Source organism: Pteropus alecto, unplaced genomic scaffold, assembly GCF_000325575.1.
Source record: "Pteropus alecto unplaced genomic scaffold, ASM32557v1 scaffold94, whole genome shotgun sequence".
NCBI lineage: Eukaryota > Metazoa > Chordata > Mammalia > Chiroptera > Pteropodidae > Pteropus > Pteropus alecto.
This window is the reverse complement of record NW_006437736.1, coordinates 11687518-11699716: the sequence shown is the minus strand read 5'-3', so window position 1 is coordinate 11699716 and position 12199 is coordinate 11687518. Positions and strand designations below refer to the sequence as shown.

Here is a 12199-nt window from a genome sequence, read left to right as displayed (position 1 = left end):
AAGTTCACATGATATGAAGTACAGTTGATACTTGAACAATGTGGGGAAGTTAGAGGTGCTGACACTCCCCCCTGTGCACTTGAAAATTCTCATGTAACTTTTGACTACCCAAATACTTAACTATTAATAGCTACTGTTGACTAGAAGCCTTACTGATAATATAAACAGTTGATTAACATCTATTTTGTATGCTATATGTATTATATACTGTATTCTTACAATACAGTAAGCTTGAGAAAATATAAATCATAAGGAAAATACACAGTATTTACTGGAAAAAAAAATCCACGTATATGTGGATCTATATGCAGCTCAAACCTATGTTGTTCAAGAGTCAACTATATTACTGAGCTCTTTCATATAAGCTACATTCCTGGAACAGGCTACAAAATAAAAGAGCCAGTTGTGATGCGGAGTTTAGATTTAACAAATTGACAAAAAGTAAAGAATATTCCTGGCATTTATTCTGGGGACTAGGGCAAGGGTTGACCTTTTGAGTTCTTGGGGGAAAAAAAAAAAAAGCCATTTTCAGCAACCAACCATCTCAGACTCTTGAGATGACCAGTTTCCTGAGTGTATTACATGTTTAAAGGGAAGAGAGTAAAAAATCTGGCAAAACAATTTTTATTGATTTTGAAATTCATCCATAAAGGAAAAACAAGCACATAGGTACTCTCATACCATTTGAAATACAAACTATTTCTGGAAAGAAGTTTGTAACCAAGTACCAAAAGTCCTACCTTTGACAAAGTAATTCTACTTCTAGGACTCTGCCCTAAAGAAATCATGTATTAATTGATTGTGAAATGATAATAATGGAAAAATCAGAAATAGATTACAAGTCAACAACAGGGGAATAATTAAATAAATTATAGTATGTATGATGGACATTAACATGGTGTGAAAAGAATGATAAAAAATGTTAATGACTATGAAAAATCTTTATGTTAAATGAAAATAAATAAAGCAAGCAGGTCTATTCAACATCACCACACAATTAGGGGGAAAAAAAACATGGATAAATGTACAGAAGAAAAAAACATGAAGGAAATATTCCAAAATATTAATAGTTTTATGTATGGGTTGTGGGGTTAAGGGATGATTTTTCTTTCTTTCACATAGGTTTACTGTATCATATAGGTTTTCTATGACTATATATTACTACTATTTATAATGTATTTTAAACTTATGGATAAAGTTAGAAATGACAGAGGAAGATGGTAGAAAGATAAAATTGCATACAACACAGGAAGCATAACTCTTATTTGCTAATCGGTACAATGTAGAATCTTTACATTTATGAAACAGCAAGTGAAATAAACTTCATAGATATCCCTTAGGAAGAATTACATTTGAAATATTTAAACTACGTTTTGGAAAAAGTATGCTATACAAACCAAAAGTGCTATTATCCCCATGAAAGTTGAACTGAAAAACAGGCATGTGTGCAGGTTTGGGTAATGCCCTAAGAGCCCAACTGCTTCTGTTAATGAAAAAAATTTTTTTTAAAGTTCCATGCTATGGAAAAATAGAGAAGTTTATATCTAGTAATAGTCTACTAACAAGTCCACTTATTACAGAGAACCATTAATTAGATGGAAGATTCTGGTTTTGTGATTCTTTTTCACAACAAGGGAAACTTTTACAGCTGTAATTAAAATAAAGGAAAACCATTTAGGATTATTCTAGATGAAATCACATTTATTTACCTTAAAATTTCCCCACCTACTTGTTAAAGCTTTCAGACCATGCCTCTTTTGGTTTTACAGGAATTCCTCCAGGGCCACTCCTTAGTCCCTGAAATTACTCAAGTGTGCACCAAATCCATTACCAGTACATCAGCATCTTCAAATCTGTTCCCTGTGGGATTAAACTCTCCCCTTCTCAGTCTCCCAGAAAATGAATGTAATATTGTTAACTTACGAAGCTCTGGCCCCTCTCCCCACAAAAAAAGCTTTCATACCATGGACATAATCATGTCAATGATTCATGAAGGAAACCACCGTAAATAAGTGAGGTGACTTTATATATATTTGTAAAAGTGATCTATTTTGACCTGAAAACAGCACCAGCTCTAACACGCTAGATATACAGAGCATATGCATTTTTTAGGCTTTGCTTTATGAATTCCCCATGATGAAAACGATATATTTAAAAATCCATACCTGACTAAGAAGTTGTCCATGAAAAATGTTATTCACAACATTCAGAACCTGTTTGATAAGTTTCCTTTGAGAAATGGGGATAAGAGCTGGTAACCTGGTACCAGTTGTTTCTAGTTCATGTTGTATTTTATCCAAAAGTTCACAAAGAAATTCCTGAGCATCTTGTTGGGCATAACCACGAAAAGCAGGAATTAGTCTCCACACAGAGTGTAGCATAGCAAATGGTGAGACCAAGGCCCACTTTCCAGACCACATGACTTGGAATAAAGTATGCAATTCATGACAGAGAGAAATGTATTGTGAACTTGACTCCCTTAGCTGAATAAGTTCCATCTTTCTACTCTTTGATACTCCACCAGTTAGTCTGGAGGATAAACTTGGATGTCTAGAGAAAACAGAGCCTGTATCTTTTTCTTGGCATTCATTCATTCGATATAGTGTATCTGTGACTGGTGGATGCTTATAAGATGATCTTGTCTTATCACTAGCTGTCACAGCCAGCCATCGGTTCAGATCAAGTTTTAAAAAACACTGTCGAAAAATAAGTAAATGACTCAACACTTGAAGAACAGAATTCATATAGCAAGTATTTCCTAAATTTCTCAATCCTGTTACACCAGGAGTTACGATTGGCCTTTGTTTAACTGAGGAATCACTGGCTTTTTTAAATTTTACATCTTCTGAGGTAGATACTACATCATCTTTTGCTGGTGATGCTGAGGTTTGTAGTGGTTCTTGAACAGGAACTATCTCTACTGTGGTGGACTGAACTTGACCTTGCAAACGTAAACTCTTTCTTGGAGGCATACTTTCCAATTCTGCTTTAACCTGATGTTCTAATTCTTGCCGTCTTTTCTTCACTTCTCTTTTTTCTGTTTTTTCCTGAAATTGTTCTTCTTGCCTTTTTCTTCCAATGGGTGACTGTTCAAACCAAATTCGAAAGATTTTACCCATTAGGATCCTTCTCCTGTGCCAAAGAGCAGTATACATTTGATCTTCATTTTGAAGCAGAGATTGGGCACCATCATTTAAGAAATAAGAATCATCACTTATACCTATAGACCGTAAAACCCTTCCACTACGAGTGGTGCAATAATAACTTTGACTTTTGATTGCACTTAATGTACTTCGTAGTAACTTCAGGTCTCCGGTTGCATTATCATTAAGAACATAATCATCACAAAGGTAACAAAAAACATACATCTCATTCACCTCCAATGCAACAGGATGACTGCTTTCTTGAAAGTGCTTGAGTGCATGTTCTTCGATGTATCTTCCACAGGCAACGTGGGAACAGCTAAGGCAAGCCCAGATTGACTCAGTTGTATTGCAGTCCACACAATGCCATTTCTGAGGGTTGAGGATGGAATGGTCTTGAGCAAGCCGCAATTGCTCAATGTGTTTGCACTTATCCATTGTTAACATTTATTTAGTCTAGCTGAGAAACACATAATCCAAATAAGTCTCTGTTCGCACTTGAAATATCTGAAAACTAAGCAGAACAATGTCAATTTTAATAAAATAAAAACAAGAGGCAAATATTTTTTATAAGATTTTTTCCAAGAATTATTTTATAAATGTGCTCACTCTGCTCCCAATTTCTGGGCTGGCTATTACAATTACCATAGGCAACTCTCACATTTCCTCTGCTCTAGACTTCTCTAATCTCTCATTCACCTTACTCTAAAAGAACACACTTCACTTTACCTTCTGAGGGGGCTCCCTAAAAAGCTTTCTAAATTTTCTGCCACCATCCACTGGTGAAGAATGGGTAGTGACCACTTTTTACTGAACTAGAATAAGATGCATCCTTTTTACCCAAAAGTCTGAGGGCAGTTTAAGATTGGGATGGCGAGATCAAAATATATCTCACTATTACCTACATTCTGAGAGCCCTCTGTGGAGTTACACAGCATAATCATAGGTAAAATGAGTTTTGAAGCCTTTTCTGAATGTTGCGCAAGGAGTCAACTCATACTACCTTTTTAAAATTTTAGAATGAAGTAATTTTTCTTGAGTGTAAATAAACAGCATTTACCTCGTCATCTCTTCAAGTAGTTGAATAATTAGTCTATGACTTGCCAGAAACAATTAACTAAATTATCTCTGTGTCCTTTATATGTTCCTTTTAAAATAAAAGTAGATAGATCCTGGGGTTATCTTTGGGTAGTGGGATTGAAAATTATTTTTTTATTAATCCTTTTAAAATTTCTAAAAATATTGAACATGTTAACTTGTATAAGTTTTAAGAAAGTGCTAAATTATACACTAGCCTCTTTACTCCCTTCTCTATATTCAGCAAATAAATTCCCTTGGTTACAAAGAATTTGCCTATTTCATTGCATTTGTCACTAAAAATATCTAGTTAGATGATGGCAAGGTCCCTGACCTTCAACAGGAAGTGATCTATAATTGAACAGCATGATTCCATTCGATGGAAAATTGTGAAAAGGGTGAAATGTTGATCACCTCTCTGACAGGCACTATATAGCAGGGGAATGGTATCACAGCAAATGGTTAGAGAGCACACTCTGGAATCCAAATGCCTGAGTTTAAAATTAAGCTGTATTTACTATGTGACCTACACACATTATTTAGGCTCCACATACTTCAATTTTCTTATCTGTAAAATAACAAATAGTAATAACACGAATAGGGTTGTTGAAGGAACTGGAAAAATGTATATTTAGAAAGCACGTAGAACAATTCCTGGCACTAAATAATATGTCCCCTAGTACATCTTAGCTCCCAATAGTAATAACAACAACAATAATTACAATAATTACAATAATAGTAATTATTGTTATTATAAATGCTAATTCCTTATAGTTTTATCATTTTTAGTGAAGAGTTCCTTCTTTTCAGCCAAATGTGTACTTAGCCCAACTAAGGTGCTAACTGATAATCAAGATGTTAGCTGAGAACTAAGGTCTGACCTCTCCCAGGGGTATTTGCATTTTAAAAGGAGATCTCTCAAAGATAAAATCTTTCTAAAAATCCAAAGAAGTGACACCAAAATGGTTGATAAAAGATCAGGAGATTAATATTTTAGAGTAAGAGGCCCACGATACCCTGTCTACTTATGAAAAAAAACAGTAGGGGATGGATGACCAAGAGAAGGACAGGGAAGAAGCCGGAGCTAGAGAGCCAGGCTGCTGGAACCAGAGGTCTCCAGTTTGCTCTGCTGCTTGGAGTCAAAACTCAGAGACAGTTACTAGGGTATCCCCAAAGGGGCCTCATCACACAAAGGTCTAAAAGCTTGAAGGAAAAGAAAGGGGGATGGGAGTATTTTCTTGACACTTACTATTTTCCTCTACTGGGTTCTGAGCACTTCTTTTCATTTGCTAATCCACTGCTGAGAAGTATGTATATCTTAACTCTGGCTTCAACAGATGGGATATGTAGTTTTTGGCAGTATACTCATTTTAAAGAGAGATAACAAAACATTTTTGTATCCCCCAGATAGATTCTGATAAAATATTACCTGTACCTATACATAGTAGCAACATAAAAAGTCAAAATGTTTTGAATGAAATCTATAAAGACTAAAATTATACTATCTTTTTCTCATATATTTAAAAAATGTCTCATACTTGAAATTCCAATTAAGAGCTATGAAATGGCTTTTTTTTAAAACAAGTATGCTAATTTTTATTTTAAAGACAGATGGATTTATAAATATTCTGAAAGCTTCTTTTTGCCATTCTTCATTGCTTAAAGACAATAAAAATTTTAATTTGTTCAAAAAAAACCTCATTCAAGCTATTTAAACTTTCCATGCCATGTAACTGAGCAAATATTTTCATTTTCAAAATTTCCTTCAGGAAATTTCTAAAGCTTAAGAAAATAATTGTACTGGACTTACTGAAAGCAAATTATTTCATACAGAGTTAGCATATCATTAAAACAATTATAGAATAGCTAAAATGACTGGAAGAGAAATAAAACATAAGATCTAATTAGATATGGGATTTTTAGTCAAAAGTTTGTATCACACACAAAAACCAAGGTCACAGATAAAATATTCAACCTGTTAAATGGCACAAAATTGCTTATATGTATCACCCAGTGAGGGTTCTCTGAAATTTTCTTTTGCTCATTGCAACATACAACCCAGACTTTAAGCATGTAGCGATACTTTTCTGATCTATTTTACTCGCTTTTCAAACCTCTTGTCATAATGAACTCATCCTACAAGCAGAGGTTCAATAATATCTAGATAACTGACCACCGAGACTTTATTCTTAGCCCAAGTTTTGTGAACCAGTTTCAGACACACCTCAAACTCAGCTTACCTACACATGTTGCCTTCACAGAATTAGCTTCTTTCCCAATACTCTTATTAAAGATCCTGTATTCAAGCACCCAGGCTAGAAATTGTTAAAGTTTTTTTTACTTTTCCCTCCCATCTTTTCCACTCCAACATTCAGTTTGTCACCTATGTATATAGGGTTATCATTCCCCAAGTCTTTATTCCTTTTCATTTCCAGAGTTATTATTCTCATTATGGACTTTATCATATCATTCCTGAAGGACAGCCCTAAACTCTTAACTGGTCTCCCATCATCTGAACTCTCACTCTCCTCTACGGAATTAGTCTGCCAAAGAAAGGCTTTGAGCATTTAACCTTGTAACTTAAAATCCTGTTTTCCATAGTCCAATAAAGCAGACTTCTAACTTTGACTAAGACTCAGACTAAGAAATTTTACATTGGGTTTCAGTAAATGTGTCTACACACCCATAATACACACACATACCTGGAACAAAAGTTTCATAAACAATCCTTATAATAATGTATTCTAATATTTCCCATTTAATTTTTTAAAAAATACTGATCATGACTCACTAAATTGATTTCAGAAAGGCAGTTTGACAAATATTGCAATGCAAAATATTATACATTCATCATCCGTCTTGACTTTAAAATTCTCAATTCCAACCTACCTTCTTTGCCTTCTCTTATTACCCTTTTGTCATTTGTACTCTAGCCAAAACGAATCATCCCCGGCTAATTTCCTGAACTCATCATCATTCCCTCACCTCCACCTTTTAAAAATGTATTCATCTTCCAAGGCCTAATTCCTTCATAAGTATTTCTAGTTTTAAAAAAATCTCTTTTCCTCTAACTTACCAAAGGACTTGGGTGGTGCCAAATGTGAACTCTTATGTTTATTTGTGTATATATACATCCTTACTCTGCCATCTAACTTTTGAACTTTTGAGTAGGTTCTCTATGGTCAGGAAAGGACTACGTATTTCAACATCTTTTTATCATAACAACGAAAAAATAATGAGAGCTTTATGAAGATTCTGTAAGTTTTATAGTTTTTATATCGTTTCAGGCTACCAAATTCTTGGCACAATCAACTAGTATTAACTGAAGGTTTCACTTCAGTTCTCTTTATGATATTTGAATCAGTGGATAAAAATAGGAAGTCATGGATCAGCAGTGGCCAAAACTGCCCTTCGTCCTCAACCAAGTAGCTGTTCCCCCAGCCCCCATAGTCAGTGAAGGCAGTTTCCTGATGTTTTGTGATATCATTATCCCACTTTCTCTGTTCTTAACCAGCACTTACCATGTGTCTTGCCCTATCCTACATGCTTTCGGATACCCAAAATAGATTGTATATAAAAACAAACTGAGACATACTTCCTCAACCCTAATTAGGTTGAGGTTATTTTGAAATTTTGGTACGATATGTAGTGATCTTTTAAATAGTCATACTCCAAATATAAGTATTACTAAGAGCTACAAGAATAACTGAAAAATTAGAGGAGCAGTTAATTTTTTAACTTTACAAATTAACTTTACGAATTCCACTATAAATTTTAGTTATCTTCAACATAATGATCTTTTCAGCTGACTACTCCCTTTCCACCTTGGTTTCATAAGAAGACACTCAGAGAGCATGGAAAGGTACAATACAGTTATAAGCCTTGGAACTTCCTACAAGAGGTCAGGTACCAAAAATTAGTCATACCAAAATAATCTAGATCTAATAACCAGTGCAAGTACTACGAGTTTCAGATTCTTCGCTTTAAAAAATATGTTTTTTACAGAAGTCAGGAAGGTACCATGAAAAATAAACACATAAAAATAGCCAAACTATTACTACTTTAAAAACTGGTAGAACAAGGAAAATGGCTAATATACATTCTTAAAAAGAATTAATCTATATTTTTAAATCTGAATAGACACTAAAATAACATCATTATGCTCTAGTATGTAGCTTTCCCCTTTTGTAGCTCATACTTAGTCAAATAATCATCATGTAACATTTACATTTTTTGTAATTCCTAATGTGTCTTAGAGGTATGGTACAATTATTAAAGGATTGTTTAAAAGTCTTGAAAGACCACAAGATAAATTTAAACTCCTTAACATGGCATATAAGAGCTTTCAAATTGTGGCACAATATATACTTTTCTACTCTTCATCTATGACCAGCCACTTCCCACACATCTTTTGTTAAAATGTTTTTATATATGAATGACCATATTGTGAATAAGTTCAATTTTTTTATAACTTTTCATAACCAGGATATGAACTATTGGTTCATAGGAAATGAGTGTGCACATTTTATATAAATACATACATTTTACTTCAATTAAAGAAAAACATAGGTACCACTGGGCATAAAGTAGAATAACTATTTAAATAAAATCATCACAGTAACTATCTTTTTCTCATTAAAGAAAATTCTCCTGAGACCTTCCAGAGAATTTAAAGAATAGGTATATGTTCAAACTTTATTTTAACAATGATAATTTTTGTTGAAATATTTTTCTTTTAACAATACCAAAAACCTAAATAGATTTTCTAAAAGCTATTAAAATTTGAAAGATTTGTTATTTTCCAAAATAAAGGATAGGAAGAAATGGCAATTTAAGTAGGAAGTAGACCTTAGGAACTACTAACCACCAATTTTTACACACACTTGGATAAGAATAAAAATAACTTTATCCCTAGTAATTATGGCAAACTCTACCCGCACCTTATGAGCAGTTTTTAAATGTTCCATTTATTTCATGAAATTACCATAGTATCCTGTCCTCTTAAGAGATGTCTGTGAAATGCCAATGGTCGAGCATAGTGCCTGGTACACAGAAAGTGGTTCAATCAATATTTGTGAATGAACAAATTATTGAACTAATGAACACGATGGGCTCTAAAATTCTCCTTGCTCTCTCTTAGGTATGATATATGCCTATTATGTACTTTGGTACCTCTCCTTGTCAATTATAATGTATTTCCTTTCCTTATCCATAGAAAGGCCCTTTTTTCCTCCAGAGATCTAGAATCCATAATCACCCTGATCTCACTTGAAACTCGTCATTAAACAATAAAAGATACCTTTTCCCCTGGGCCTTCTTCATGTCTCTAACATGCCTTTCCTGAAGCACAGAGATTAAATTCAGTTGATGAGGTTCTAAGAAAAAGCTCCCGGAAAGCAAGTTCTGCTGCCAGGTTATTTGATTTCCTCATCTCTTACTACTTAAAAGCATTTCATTTATGGGCAATTTTGTTCCAAATATTTATCATTACTGTCACACCATCATACTTATACATCAACCTATTGCAGCTAACTTCATAATAGGGGAAATAGAGATCAACTTTCTATTATAGGTCTAGTAAACTGAGTACAAATACTTTGTGCAAAATGCCTAGACACACTATCATTCTAGTACATCCATGACTTGGCCTAACAAGTATATTCCTGGCTTATAAATAAATTAGCTTTTTCCTATAGCATGTAAAACTCCATTAAAAATGAATTCTTTATAATGAAGTTTTTACATCTGAGAGTACTGTGAAAAAATCAATTGTACTTCTTACAATAATCTTAATCTTTGCCAGAAAGCCAGTATTTGCAGAATTCTATATTTTAGTTACTTGTCACCTATTGGGCTTAATGGCAAAACTGTCCTCCATTACTGAATCCAGAGAATGATTGGGCACATATTTCCTATCTTGATTAGACTCCTAAACCAGTGGCCACAGAATCTCTCTAATCACCCTCAACCAGACAACTCCATTAGAATCTGGAAACCACGTTCATTCTGTCTAACAATGTAGGAAAGAGAAAAACTTGGAAGAATGCTTTTTCTGATACCAAGAAACCAAAATGTTGTCTTCCCCAGCACCTCTGTACCATTCAAAAACCCAATTCGACAAACACTGACAAAGGCTTTTCTCCATGTTAAGCAGTTAGGTGCTAGGGATACAAATAAATTACATTCAGACTCTATCCTCAACCCAATGAGCAGAAAATATTCTAATGTATCATCTATGCTATAATACTCAATAAGAGTCAAGTGTGTAGAGGAAAGTTTGGTAGAGAGTATAAATACAAAACTTTATTCCTTTCTTTTTGGAAAAATCTGTGAAGGGAGTGTATGTAAAGTCGATTAGGTAGAAACAACATATCTCAAATATTTAACCCAAATCTTCAACAGACTTTCCATTTTAAATATTCCAAAAAGTGTATACTGTATTTATATGCTAAACATGGATTCCCCTATCACTTAAATTTTTTAAACTAAAAAAATCTGAGACAATATTTTGGATGAAAAACGAGACTGATGCACAATCAAAATAGCCCAAACATTTTGACTTTCTACAATGTATGCATTGAACTATTTGTTCAATATCAGAATATCTCTAAATTGCAATATGAATAGTCTACAATGATAAGTACTGAATTAAAAAATCTGCCATCCATTGTAAAATTAATGGCTAGTACACAAAAAGCTAAAGAAATCGGAGTAGGGGGTGGGGAGAGAAGCTACATGAACCAAAATGTTTTAAAATCTTTTTCAAATCCAGAGATGCTAAATTAAGAATAAAAATATTAGGGTTTCAAGAATATAAAGTTTTTATCACTTTCAAGACAACCGAATACTGAATCTAAGATGATTAAACATTCTATAAACATGTGCTTAACTCACGTTTGGCTTTCGGAATTTGATCACAACAAGCCACTTGTTTACACCGAAAGCTAGTTTTAAATACAACTATGGAATTCCAGGCCCAATGTTACCCCCCCACACACACACTTTTACCCCACAGGCAGCTACTTAACAGATAATAAGGTATTCAAGTGCAGACCCTGAAAATCGTATTTCCATGCTAATTTCACAACCCCGTTACTTGCAAGATACGGCAATTAAAGTTTAAAAGTGGGGAACAGAGTAGGCTTGAGGATAAACAGACTTTCCCAAGACTTGCTAAATTGTATCTTTACCTTCATAATTAAAATTGCAAGAAATTAACCAGTTAGCAACAGAATTTACAACAGCTCAAACTTGCAGTTGAAACAATTACTATGCATGTTTCACTGTCTTTTTTAGAGATGGGGATGGAGACGGGTCCTACCATCTCTTAAACTTGAATAATCTTTTTTTTTCCTTCTCATGCTGACTCGTTTCTTATGCCCCCCAAATGAGTTTAGCCTATTAGCATTCCGTCCCTGAAGGCCAGCGGGAATGTTTTAGGAAGCTGGTATTCAAAAAATCGAATCTCTTAAGTGGCAGCAGGTGCTGGCAGCGCTGAGACCCCAACGATGGAGCGAAGGCAAGACATTTTCTACTAAACCGAGGACTAGAACCGTCCTTCCAAAGCATCCCACCGGCTTCGAGCATCGTTTGGCGGCGCTGGGAGCCGGGGGTAGGATGCAGTTATATCTCGACAGCGCCAGCTCTACAAACGTCCCAGCCCACATCAGATTTGCGATCACCTCTCCTCAACGCTCCGGAACCCGGGTCAGGGCATCGCTCCCCCTTCTTCATCCCCTAAAGTCCTCCAATTCCGCCCCTTCTTCCTCTCAACTTGTCCCCCTCCAGCCCACCGCGGGGTGACTACGCGATGCTCCTAGCTACAGGCAGGGGACACGGCTTGTCGCAGCATCCCCGAGCGCTCCTGAAGTGGCCCGCCACCAAGATGTGGTACGACCCACCAAAATTTCCCAGAGGCGCCAATTCTAAATTCGCCGGAACCACCGCCGCCGCCTCCGCGCGCCCCTCGGCTCGCTCCC

General features: G+C 35.1%; 1 protein-coding gene across 1 annotated transcript in view; it reads right to left on the bottom strand.

Annotated features, from left to right (window-relative positions):
* USP44 (ubiquitin specific peptidase 44) overlaps positions 1 to 3699 on the bottom strand; it is a 13817-nt gene extending 10118 nt beyond the window's left edge. The window contains exon 1 of the mRNA XM_006914597.2: positions 2166 to 3699. Coding sequence (XP_006914659.1) covers positions 2166 to 3590 — 1425 coding nt within the window. The 5' untranslated portion in view covers positions 3591 to 3699. The remainder of the gene's footprint in view (positions 1 to 2165) is intronic.
* Positions 3700 to 12199: the final 8500 nt, after the last annotated feature.